Genomic DNA, 13,797 nt, shown 5'->3' with positions numbered 1-13,797 from the left:
ATATGTGGGTTATTTGACAAGATATAAAGGACCCTCCAACCTCTGGGGGAAATAAAGGAGGATGCCCACATTCTTCATTCCACAACTATAGCCACTGTGGCTAACGCAGTGTCTGGGCAGGGAATGCATATGCACCCACACGCACAGAGGGACAAGTTTTCTGTTTTCTAACACACAGGTCAGCCAAAGAAACAGACCCTCAGTCATAAAGAACTTCCTTATTAGACAGGATATTAAATAGTCCAGGAAACTGGCAGCTCTTTGGGGAACATCTAAGAAAATAGTTGCCCATTTTTTCTAGGCTTACCCGTTTGGGATGATTTATAAGTGGAAGCAAGAAAGAAGGAGCAAACACAATGTCTTCTCTACTTGGCACGAGGAGGTCTTCAGCTGAGCTCAGCAACAAAGCCTCACCCCATCCCAAATGCTTAAAGTCACAAACCTTGTGTGAAACCACTTCTCTGAGATGCTGAGTAAATAAAATCACGTGCCTCCAAGGCTCCGGAACTGTATTGGTACTTACTGAATGGTTGCTAGTTGGAAGGAAGGAGAGAAAACTAACAACTTTTTATGTGTCACAATCCATTTCTAGTCTGTCTCTTTCTCAATCGCCTCAATCCTACCCACCTTCAAAGTTTACCTTCTGACTATGTCAGAAGCCTTCCACAGTCACCCCTGCTTAGAGCGACCATAATTTGTGTTATTCTAAGCATGTGTATTATTTTACTAATTGGCCAAGTAAAACTCCCGAAGGTATGGAGTGTGTCACACACGAGAGACGCAAACGAGTAAGAATGAGGTTAATTATCAAAGGCATAACTTTAAATTTGCTCCCTTTTTCCCAAAAGGAAACAAAATAAAATACTCTGATTCTATAAATATCAGTAAAAACACAGTACCAGTGGCACCTCTAAAGGAGCCCTAGTCAGAGCCAATGACTTTCAGAATGTGCTCGGAGATATATGTTAGCCAAGTAAACTAGCTCCATACACAGGGCTGGGATCCCACTCGAAATAAGTAGCCACCACCTGCCTTCCATTTCATTCCACAGTTTTGTACCCTGAGACTTGGAGCTCAGGCACCAAGTCCCCCTGTGAGCCCGGCACACAAACCAGTCAGAGGCAGCTAGATCCCTTATTAGGAAGAGAATGACAGCAGACATGTTGACACAGGCCCTACAGGACAGAGGCGCTGGGAGGCAGCAGTGTTAGAGGCAGAGCAATCTTCACCAACCACCCCCCCCCCATATAGGGTCCTGCAGAGCTGCCATGAAATCAGACAGGACCTTCTCAACGGCATCTCCTACTGGGAACAGGGGTGGAGGAGTGGAGGCTGGAGAGGCATGGGTTCCATTTATTAATCAGTAGCTCAACACAGTGGGAGGTTTTCTTGTCTAATTACAGAAGCTGTTGGAAACTGCAAGGGAAGACAGGATTTATGGCCTAGATGACACTGCCTCTGTGTTGTAATTAAAAGTTATTTTTAATACCTGTTTGGTGGAATACTTTGGATTATTAAAAATATATTTTGCAATTTAAAACTTGCTAAAGGGCAAAGAACACAGCAGAAACGTAATACAACAAGCTTGCCTGATGTGAAACAATTAAACGTTTTGACACTGGGAGGTGGGAAAGGAAAAGAATCTCTCTCCTACTTAAGGCTGTGAATTTCCTACAAGAAAGAGGGAAAGAAAAGACAAAAAGGGCACTCAAGGGCTTCCCTGGTGGCGCAGTGGTTGAGAGTCCGCCTGCCGATGCAGGGGACGCAGTGCCCCAGTCTGGGAGGATCCCACATGCCGCAGAGCGGCTGGGCCCATGAGCCAAGGCCGCTGAGCCTGCGCGTCCGGAGCCTGCGCTCCGCAACAGGAGAGGCCACAACAGTGAGAGGCCCACGTACCGCAAAAGAAAAAAAAAAAAAGTAATTCCAGGAGCCCATTATGGGAAATATGCCATGGAGACCACCAGATATTACACATCATGAAGAGACTATAAAAGCATTTGAACGTGTTATTCAAAAATAAATTAAAACTGAGATTTACAGGGGCCATACCAAGTTTATGGGATTTATATTATGCCAATAAGAACACTGTGCTCCTGTATTCTCTTCCAAGTTCGAAGCAGGCTTTGACTTCATGTCAGGGCATAGAATTGCAGTCCTTACCTGCCACATTAATTTTCTCAAGTGCTACCAAGCTGGGAACAGCTGTGGTGGAGTTGGTCAAGTTCGTCCCTGTGCCATTGATTACGAGGTTGTCCACCTTTGACTCTAACTTGCCAATGCGCTGCAAAATGTTATCCAACAACACAGCAAGAGTCTTCTTCAAATCTGTAAAAGAAAACGTACATAGTTTGAAAATCCTTTGGTCCCCGCACATTTGCCTGGTGCGCACACGCTCACCCTCCCTTTGTTTCTCTCTCTGACATGAAGAACAAAAGGCGGCAAATCAAAAAGTACCACTTGAAGACCTGTCCTAACAAACCACCTCTTAAAGATGACGGAGGCCACATTCAAGTAGCCCAAAGAGTACAAAACGAATCAGTTCGCTCTGTAAGACAACTTTCGCGGTAAGTAAGATTAAAATTATTCCTGGCTACTAGGTTGAGAGAGAAAACTCCGTTACTCAGCATCCTACCAAAACACTCTGTTAAATTCTTCCTCATTCTAGCATGGTGGTTACTGACACACTGAATGACAAGCCCAAAGTGTAGCAAGGCCCTGAAGTAACTTCCGGATCAAGTTCATTGTTAGTTTTTTTAGTGCTGTAGACTCTCGCATGTCCAAATTTTTTGCAAAGTCTTTACTGCTGTTGGTTACATATGGTAATACTTAATAAAAGCTACAGTTCCAGATTCCAGACACGCTGGATAACCCAGAGTTAACTATAATGCAATTTAGGAAGACACTTAAAATAAAGACCAGATTCATTCATTCATTCGAGACATATTTATTAAACAACTACTATGTGCCAGGCATTGTTCTAGACGCTGGGACGCTGTTCTTTTCTGGTGCTTACATTTAAGAGTTGATTCTCTTTCTTACGTATCTGGCTGTGGGTTATAGAGAAGTGTTCTTCTCTCTGGATAAATTACAGACACATTATCTTCATGCCTACGTAAGTATTTACTAAGTTTGTATACAAGGTATTCTACACACACAGAGAGAAATTAAGTTAGCCCCCTCTCCTGTGGAACCTCATAATCAAAGAAAGACAGTCTGACTTGTACATGTGATAAAAGCAGGAGGACCACAGGATAGCCATCTAGGTGAACAGAGTTCAGACTCGCTTATGAATTGGGAGTGGGCCAGGGGAGTAGGACATAAGTGGAGGGGTGCAGGATGCAGAAAAGTCCTGAACTGAGACAAATGGGAAGCTGTCACCTTCTATTCTGCTGGGAACAGAGCACACTAGCGCCGAACAGGTGCTCTGATCCGGCCAGGAAAGAAACACACACTGGATCAATCCACCAACCCCAGAGCACAGCCCATGACCCTCCACCAACAGGCATGCAGGCCTCCTACTTTGCCAGGTCAAGAGAGACACTCATCTGAACAGAAACAAAGGTGTGTGTGTAACTGACATGGAATTTTGCATCCTTGGTGGTTTACAGACGCTTCACCGAAGCTGACTAAAAACTACGAACAGAAACAGAACCCACATCTTCATCCTGAAAGTCTGGTTCTATGTGCTTATTAGCATAATCTCAATCGTTCCACCACACCCAACACCAAACATCAGACTTCTTCACCACGTTAAGATCTGTAGCGGATTGTTCATTCACTCACTCTAACAAACATCCGACCAGGTCTGTTTTTTGCTCTTCAGCGTGTACCTTACCCACAGGTAGTAAGACAAGCTGGCCATAACATTAGAGCAATTGGCTAAAAATATGATTATAACAAAGAAGGTTAGAAGGGAACTAACAGTTCCTGAACGCCTATCACGTGCCATGCACACTTATAAGGAATTCCATTTATCTTCACATTCTCCATGAAGCAGGTATGACGTCATTTTACAGAAGAGAAAACTGAGGTTCACAGACAGAAAGTAATATGCTCATGGTTAAAGAGATACAAAAGCGCAACGCAGACTCGACTCAGGTCTGCCTAATTCCCTGACATCTCAGTGTGACCAGCCAGAAGTCGAGAGCCTGGCGGAAAAAAGAAACCAAGCATGAAATTCAGTGACTTTCATCCACAGCATAACGATTAAGGGCTTATTAGACTCTAATCACTTCCTAGGTTTGAGTCGTCTCTCTCCATTTTTGCATCCTTATTTGTACGAGTTGAAAGAATAAGCCTACCTCTTCGGGGTTGTAATGAGGACTTAATGAGTTAATATGTTTTGAACACTGCCTGGCACACAATAAGCACTACATAACTGTCTGTTACATAGATAAATAAAAAATAAAACCTTTGGAAAATGCTCTCATCCTTCCTAGAGAAATCTCTCCCTGAGTGATGCAAAGCTTTACCGTTTTATCCAAAGGGTCATGAGATCATTCTCCTCCAGGGGCTGCAGTCCCACAGTCAGCATGACTCACAGCCTGTCCCTGACACATCATTGGCTGGCGTGGACAGCAGGAGTCAGCCACCGGCTCTGCTCTTACACTGAATCTAAAGCACTGCCCCCTTCTCCAGAGCTCTGAAGATTGCCAGAGGACAGTCACACAGACGGGGGCAATGGTGCCACTCGGGGGCTGTATTCACTGTAAAGAAACCACTCCTCAGATAAATGATACCAATCTCCCCCATCTCCAGCCTCTTTGCCCAGAGCCTGAATTATCAGCCAAGGAGTCCACATGTAAAAATGGCATTTAGGGCTTCCCTGGTGGCGCAGTGGTTGAGAGTCCGCCTGCCGATGCAGGGGACACGGGTTCGTGCCCCGGTCCGGGAAGATCCCACATGCCGCGGAGCGGCTGGGCCCATGAGCTATGGCCGCTGAGCCTGCGCGTCCGGAGCCTGTGCTCCACAACGGGAGAGGCCGCAACGGTGAGAGGCCCGGGTACCGGAAAAAAAAAAAAAAAAAAAATACAGTCCATCAATAAATGTGACCCCCTATCTCTTGTTGATCCCCCCTACATAGATGGACCTTTTGTGACTGTGACATGGTACGAATAAAGGAATTCATGATGATGATAAGGTGTTGATGGTCACCATCACCACTACTGCCCCAATACTACCACTGCTGCTACTATCGCTAAGGTTGCTACTGCTGCTGCTGCTACTATTGCTACTATTATTACTGCATTGTTGCCACTGCTACTAGTGCTGCCGCTGCTCCTCCAGCAGCACCACAGCGTCACTATTTACTGAGCCCTATGTGTCAGCTACTGTCCTAAGCACTTTCCATGGATTAACTCACTTGATCCTGCCAAGACAATATGAGAAACGTGTTGTCATTCCCATCTCCATTTTACAAATGAGTAAACCACAGTACCCCGAGGTTAACGAGTTTGTCCCACGCGTCTGCAGATCCAGTGTCCAAACCCAGATAATCGGGTTCCAGACCCAACAGCTCTTACCTACTATGCTACAATGCCTCTTGAGGACCACTATGGACCTGCCGGCCAGCAAGCATCTCTGACCTGCTACTTCTGAACACACTTAGCAGGGATTAACTCCTGAGCTTCTGCCATGTGTTTCTGTTAAACCATATCGCAGCCACCCTCAAGACTCGTGATACCACTGTGCCGTGAGCAGCTCCAACACTACAACGTAATGAAGAACTTATCTTTCTATATCGTCTCCCTTAAAATGAAAATGGAATATAAGACTATCAAAACCTTAGCCTCTCTAGACACTCCACCTGAGTAGGCATGGTTTCTCTCCCAATGTGAGAAAAAAAAAAAAAAGTTCATTTTCAACTCAAGCAGCTATTTGAGTCACAATTTCAAGGCAGTCCAACACAAGATAAAAGATACCGTGTCAATAAAACACACAAGGGCAAAGATGATCCCAAGCCCATCTTTGTATCCTTACCAACTGGCACAGTGCCTGACACAGTAATCAGTAAGTGTGTGTTACCTAAATGAACAAGTGAGTGAATGAATGAACCAACAACTAAATGAACTACATTTAGTCTTCCCACAAAGAAGGCTAAATAAACTATACCTTTCTAAGTGATGAAATTGTTTCTCACCTTTGTATTTCACAGCTAAACCTGCAAAAACTGTTAAGAGTTTTACTGCAATTTTAAACTAATACCAGAGTATTTTTGCATATTTTCATCTTAATGTTAACCCATATATTTGATAATACTGAACACCCAAGAATAATTTCTATACAGTTTAATAAAGAAATGAAGATGAAAACATTCCTCCAAATTCTAGTATAATATTTTCATATTTATCATTGTGTTTTAAAGTTATTACAGCCATAAACTGTATCCTCAGCAGGATTACAATTCCCAATTACTAACAGGCTTTTAAAATTTTGTTTGTGCTTCAAAGCCTCAGTAATAAAAATTTAATCCCAACATTACTACTGCAATTCTGCATTCCGAAAACTTACTGTCCGTGATAAAGATGAGATCAAAGTAGGTAAAAACATTTAAAATGTCCCTCTGGGGAAAGGAAGCTTTTCATTTCTATCATGCCAGGAGTTCTCTGATAAAGGGTGAGATCAACAAAATCTCAGAACAGGTGCTCTGGCAGCTTCTGTAAATTTTCATTTCCTGAAAGCCATGACATTAAGGATAAGAGGGGCTGGAAGATGCTGCCACATCCTTGAGCAGGACAGTCAAGGAGATATCACTGCCAGCTACACCTTCCCCCGTAGCTGGAGTCCAAGGAGATGAAATATCAGGAGAAAGGGGGGTCCTGCTGGTGGAAAAAGATCTGTCAGTTTATAAGTCTATCAGCTAAAACTGTGAGACTGGGTGGTAAACCCTGATTGCCCAGATCAGCAAGTCAACTGAGAAAGGTCAGTGCTTGAGGGCAGTGCCTCAAGGCTGGTCCCACCCCATTCCCCTGGGACACGCTTCCCAAAGCAGTGGTTCTCCAGCCTGCTGTCCATCAGGCTTGGCTGTGGAGTCAGAGGTACCAGGTCCCATCCTCAAGCTGCTCAGTCGGAACTTTCAGAACCTGCATGTCAAGGATTCTGGGCACACACAATGGAGAACTACATTTAAGATACAGCCGCCACGATTCATTGGCACAGAAGCAATAAGCAAGGACTTACAGCGGAACTGCCAGAGATCATTTACATCTGTGCTTGTTCCTAATGCAATTCCTTCTCTACCATGGCCGTGTTTCCCCGCCCCCCAGTCCAGAGCAGAGCTGGAACAGCAGGACCACAGAGCAGATTCACTTGCTGCTCCAGAGAAGCCAGCAAAAGACAGGGCGCTAATGAGAAAGGAAGGCGCTAATGAGAAAGGAAGGTGCTAATGAAAAAAGAATTAACCCCAAACTCTCATTCCCACTGACTGCCAGGAATGTCAAGTTTCATCAGTTACATGTTTGAAAATTAATTTTAAAATGACCTTTCCACAGAAAGATAATACGGTTAGAGTAAATGACCAAAATACAGTCCATTCATTATGTACAAGGACATTCGAGACAGTGTTAGTTATAAAAGAGAACAGTGCTATTTATTATAGATAAGCAGTGGACACTACCCAAATACCCAACAAAAAGGTTACATCATATGGTGTCCATCTATTCCTAAAATGGAATAAATCACTAGACTGGAGGCCAGAGAGCAGGTCTGTTCTGTCATCTCTGTTTACTGCCACAAGCTATTGACCTCAGGAGCTCAATAAATGTTTATTGAATGGTTGGATGAAAAAGGAAAAGTGTATGGCCATTAAAAAATATATAATGGACGGGGAAATAAAATAAAGATGAGTTCAAAAAGCTCTATGTAAAATATTCCAGTTTTTAAAAATGAGCATACACACACATATATATCTGCATTTAAATAAAGGATGGAGAGAAATCAAATTTACCTGGTTTGGGGGTAAAGAGTGTTTTATCTCTTTATTTGTAAGAATGCAAAGCTGGACTTGGGATCATCTCTGTCCTTGCGCGTTTTACGGACAATATCTTTTATCGTGTGTTGAACAGCTTTGAAACAGTGACTCAAACAGCTGCTGGAATTGAAAATGAATTTTTTTTTTTTCCTTTCACATGGGGAGAAAAAAGAAGCCAGCCCAGGAAAAGTGCCTGGAGGGTCCCAGGTTTTCGACAGCCTCGTATTCCAGAAGCTCTGAATTTTCTATAAACGTTCACATCATTCTGACAATCACAAAGGCACGAAATGCTACCTGAAAATGCAATCAGTACTGTGTATTCTACCCTCGGAACTCAAGGATACTGGCCACAGGTACCCTGATGTCCCCTCCCCCCTCCCAAGAAGCATCTCAGTCACTGACCCTCACTGCCTCATCTCAGCTGGGTTCTTCAAGCCCCCCCGGTGGACAACTCACCGGCCCCTAAACTCACAAATATGCCCTTCCCCCTGCAGCTGTCACAGGCCGTCCAGGTCACAAAGGGAACAATCATCACCCAGTGAAAGAGCAGCTCAGAGGCACTGGCTGCCGTGCTCTCCTGGGTTAGCTGTACGGAATTAAGCTTTGACTTGAACTTGTACCTAGAAGTAAATGCTATTCCTGTGCTGGGGGAAGGCTCCCTAGTATCTCAAGGAACTTCTAGGCAGCAGAATCTGAGAAAGAATCCTATCTAGGCCTGTGGAGGATAGTGAACTGCTTTACGGAATCTGTAAACATCCAGACGGAGTTCTTGGGCTGCTCTCTCCATCTTCCTAACACTTCGCCAGGTGCATGGAATAGGACTCAAGCCGACTTAGCCCTCTGTGTAGAAAAGGACTCAGGCTCTGAAAGGTCAAGTCCACTGACACCCGTAGTCCCCACTGACTCCAGGGCATCTTCCCTGTCGGGAAAGGGCAGCCGTAGCACAGCCCTCCCTGCTCACTACCCACAACAGAAACTGTGCCCCAACGGTGCCCACTTCAGAGACGAAGTGAGCTCAGCCACGCCTCACTTATCCCACACCACAAAGGACAAGCTTTATCTTTTGAACGGGAGGAGAATGACAATCGCGTGTCCCGTTTCTATGATGCCAAGGTCACTCTGGAGCTAACACACCTTTGGAAAGGGATCCAGGGAAGAGCCGAACAGCACTTCCCTGGAGTTCAGAGCAGGAGGTCTCAAGCCCGGCTGGGGTGGAGCCCAGCATCGGTGCTGGCACAGCAGCACAGGGGATTCTGGTGCACAAGCCTTGGGCATCTTGTTTCATTAGCAGTGCGTGGCGAGCCTGCCCTCCTCCAGTCCACAGCTTATTTCTTCTCCTGTCTCGTCATGCCCCGTCCCCCGTAAACCCTAAAAACAGCTATATAAACAGGTTCCTGAAGCCCTGTGTTCAAATGAATAAACAATGTCAGCTCTACATGGACAATTCTGGTTGGGTGGTAACTACTGCGGGTCCGTGTAGGCCAGGGTTAGCGATAACTCATAATAACGAACGCCATGTTACTAAGCTAAGTGCTTTGATAAGCTCGGTCACGTGCAATCCTATGAGGTCAACAAGCCTATGAGGTCAGTGATATTATATCCTCTATTGGACAAAAGAGGAGGCAGTCTTTTAAAACATCACTGACTTGCCCAAGGTCACACATCTAGTAAGGAGACCTTCCACAAGCCACAACATCTAGTAAGGAGACCTTCCACAAGCCACAACTAAACACGCTTCAGCTGCTTTCCAGAAGAAACAACGGTTCCCACGTCAGGATCGTGCATAATAGCTACTTGGAGCCACCTGGACACCAAGTCCATAGGGAATCTCTTCTTGTTTCCTGTCTCACTAAAAACATTACTGTGTTACCGTGATTTTCTTTTTGTTTTTTTTTTTTTGGCCGCACCCCTGCAAGATGCTTGCAGGATCTTAGTTCCCCAAGCAGGGATCGAACCTGAGCCCCTTGCAGTGGAAGCGCAGAGCCCTAACCACTGGACCGCCAGGGAGTTCCCACTGTGATTTTCAAACTAGCCTCAGCTGTAACTGTACTAGACAGAGTCAGGGTGGAGGGGACACTGCTGCTATTCACTCATGGTTCCTACTATGTGCCAGGCACGTGCTAAGGCCCTGGGGCACAGCAGGGAACAAGAGAGGCAGGACTCCCTGCTCTCTGGGGGCTTCCATTCTAATAGGGGAGAGAGATGATAAAGACAGTAACATGATAGGTAGTTTAAGTGTCATGAAGAATGAGAATGAAGTAGGGGTGCAGTCCTACTTCTGATAGGGACCCGAAGGAGAGGAGGGAGGGATCTCTCTGGAGGAAGGGCATGCAGGTGGAGGGAACAGCAAATGCAGAGCTCAGAGGCAGGAAAGTTGTCCATTGTCCAAAAGCTGGTGCCAGAAGACAGCTGCACTGCCAGGCAGCATGAGAAGGGTGGACAGCTCTTCAGGGTGGCCGTGAGCTCTGCCCAAGCAGTTCTGGCAGAAAGAGCACCAGGACACCGCTGGGAAGGGAAGGCGCTGCAGGGAAGATGAGGGACCTACTTCAGGGCAGGACGCTGAGGCAAATCCCTTTACACCTGTATCCCCTCCTCCCGCCAGGACCGGAAGCAGTGGTGTGGTGTGCAAGGAAAGGGCTTGAGGACAAAGGGAGTACAAGCAAGAGCCTCCAGTTCTTCCCGGAGACCCAGATTCCGACTGCACTCCCGTCTCAAACACACCCGAGGTCCTCCTCAGACATCCAGACTGGGCTGGGTGTGCCCGTGAACTTGGCCTGGCTCTGATGGGGATGCTGGGCGGGGGTCTTCTACCACAGGATTACTGGAAAAGCCCCAAGCCCCAAAGAGGCCCGTTTGTAGGTCCAAGCTTTTGAAAGCAGAGAGCCCTTTCCGGAATCACACCAGCCACGTCACTGTACGGTAACCAAGTAACCTCCTGAGACACACCAAAGAAAGGGCCCAGCTCTTTTCTCCCCCATTTCGCTCCAAGAACAGTGTTTTTCCCTCAAGGGTTAGGCGATGGTGGTTTTCCACATCACGCAGCCCTCCAAAAAACAGTCCCTTGATCAGATTTGGAGGAACAGAGGCAAAAAGAAAAAATTTAAACAATAAACCTTCACAGGCTTATCCAATGTAAGTGTTTTCTTCTTTTTCATAGGAGAGGTGGAACGAAACACACGGACAAGCCCTTGTCCGACTCTCAGATCGTTACCTAGGTCCGCAACGCAGGATGGGGGCTACATTTTTGGAGCAGCCTCAGGCAGCCACACCAGCATCACAGTGAGGGCCCCCCCCCCACTGACTTTTGAACCAACCCTAAGCGGTATTTATGTCTTGGCAATGGACATCGCCAGGCCGACAAGGGCCACAGAAGCCCAAAGCTGCTACCCCCTCGCCAGCAACCAAAAACTCCCCCCTGGTTCTCCACCCCTATGTCCTTAAGGAAACAGAAAGAACATCCTTCCTCTTGAGCTCCCTGTGGAGGTGACAGTGGACAACAGGTCAGGGTCACGGCCGGCGCCAGGTAGGGGCAAGCCAGGCCAGGCTCCCTTGCAAGAGCATTCGTCTTCTTCATCTCCTCCGCCGCTTCCATCACACTGAGACCACAGCCTTCAGGGCCTCGGTACCCATGCCTTCCTCCTGATTCTCCCACATCAGCACCGGCCACACTGCCCTGCGCTCACCTTGTTCTAGCCGCAGCAGCCTCTGCTCGGCTCTTGGAGTGTGCGTGAGGCCTTAGGACCTGGCACACACCCTGCTTCACCTCAACCTCCCGCCTCCCACCCCACCCGCCAGCTCCTGAGCATCATTTGGGCTAAAACACACCTCCTGGGCTTTCCTGATGGCGCAGTGGTGAAGAATCCACCTGCCGAGGCAGGGGACAGGAGTTCGAGCCCCGGTCCGGGAAGATCCCACGTGTCGCGGAGCGGCTAAACCCGTGCACCACAACTACTGAGCCCACACGCCTAGAGCCCGTGCTCCGCAACAAGAGAAGCCACTGCAATGAGAAGCCTGCGCACCGCAACGAAGAGCAGACCCCGCTCGCCACAACTAGAGAAAAGCCCGTGCGCAGCAACGAAGATCCGACGCAGCCAAAAATAAACAAAATAAAATAAATAAAAAATAAAAGACACCTCCTGGGAGAGGCCTTCTTTGACCTTCTCCTCCAAAGTAGCTCCTCAAGTACTTTTTAAAAAATCCCATCTCCCTGTGTCATTTTTCTTCCTGGAATTTACTGCTATCTGTCATTCTCTTGTTTATTATTTCTCCCCCCAAATGAGTGCAGCCTCTGTGAGAGCAGGGACCCTGTCAGTCTTTTCCCAGCTGTACACACAAAGCATCGACTGCACTGACAGACACGAGCCCACGGCACACCCCTAAGTGCCAGGCTGGAAGGATAAGAGCCAATCCCGGGGACAGTCTAGGCCCAAGGAGTTCAGGGAACCAGGAGACAGGAGGTAAGGCAGAGCAGGTGTACAGACCTGGAGGACAAGGGGGAACCAGGCAGCAGGGAAACAGAATATTGGTGGGGGGCTGGCAGAGAAGCCGAGGGCTCATAGCTACTGCAGCCTGAGCTGGTGACCAGTCCAGGGCAGAGCGTCCCAGCGCCCAGAGAATCAAGTAGGTGAGAAAAGTCAAGGTTAATGAGGTGCGGGTGTACCCCTGGGTGGGGGAGGGGTGTCTCTCATCACCCTAGATTTCTATTCCTGCTAATTTGAGAACACAAGTGGACCAGGCCTGGCCTGTTAGATAAGAGGTGATCACTGGGCATCAGAATTTGGGTCAGGCCATTGGAGACAGAGACCAATTCACCTCAGAAACAAGCACAGCATTGACTGGGCGAGTGACACCATTCGGGACGCAACTCCCGAGAAATCACAGACAGGCATGGCCCTGCCACGTGGGCCTGGGAGATGCCGCGGAGGCTGAGCGACAGACGGCTCTGGCCCCCATGCTCCTCCCCGCAGTGATAGAGAAGCACCCAGAAACGCCCTCCACACCCCAGGAATGAATGCTGCGACTGTTTCACACAGGCTGCCCCGGATATCTTCCAGGCACTACTTGTGAATGACCATATCCCAAAAGAAAGTCAGAAGTCTCTCTTCAAATCACCAGAACGAGGATGGAGGGGGTGGGGGTGGGGGGGGGGGGACACCATTTGAAAGTTCTTCTTCTGTTGTTTAAGGACCAGTCAAACGAACAACCTACTGCATGTCAGAGACTGACAAACATTTTTGGCAAAGGACCAGACAGTAAACATCGTAGGCTTTGCACTCTCTGCAGCAACTACTCAGCTCTGGGATTGCAGCACAAAGGCAGCCACAGACAACACATAAACCACGGGGTGCTGGGTTCCAAACCCATATGAAAACAGGAGGATCCGGCCCAAGGCCATGGGAGTCCTGGGAAATTGTTGAGTCAAGGAGGGACACGATCGCACGAGTGTTTTAGAAGGAACTATGGGGACTACTGAAAGATGGAGTCAGCACACTTTAGATGTTATGTGAAATAAATACTGGTGCTGCCACGTCGCTCTGTTATTACAGTTGTTATAAACAAATGGCAGTGTTTGTGTTTTAAGGAAACTTTATTTACACAGACAGGCAGAGCTCCAAATATGACCCACGGGTCATGGTTTGCTAACACTTCTGCCCTAGCATCTCAAGTCAGGAATTTTAATCTAAAATCAGCTACTACGATTCTTCAAACACCTGCCACAGCTACTTAGGACAAATTTGTAGCACATTAAGAGCCTCTGATTATACCAATATGGGTTGGGAGAAGGAAGAGGGTGTTTTTTTTTTGTTTTTTGTTTTTTTTTTTTGGTC

General features: G+C 47.2%; 1 protein-coding gene across 1 annotated transcript in view; it reads right to left on the bottom strand.

Moving 5' to 3' along the window:
* Window positions 1-13,797, bottom strand: part of MGAT5 (alpha-1,6-mannosylglycoprotein 6-beta-N-acetylglucosaminyltransferase) — a gene marked incomplete at its 3' end in the record, with an annotated part of 361,158 nt that overhangs the window by 205,879 nt on the left and 141,482 nt on the right. The window contains exon 4 of the mRNA XM_082840634.1: window positions 2,161-2,325. Within this exon, the coding sequence (XP_082696760.1) occupies window positions 2,161-2,325 (165 nt within the window). The remainder of the gene's footprint in view (window positions 1-2,160; window positions 2,326-13,797) is intronic.

The sequence above is a fragment of the Leucopleurus acutus genome (assembly GCF_964270905.1).
Source record: "Leucopleurus acutus genome assembly, chromosome: 6".
NCBI classification, from domain to species: Eukaryota; Metazoa; Chordata; class Mammalia; order Artiodactyla; family Delphinidae; genus Leucopleurus; species Leucopleurus acutus.
Note: the sequence above shows the minus strand (reverse complement) of the source record. Positions and strands in the feature narration are given on the sequence as shown.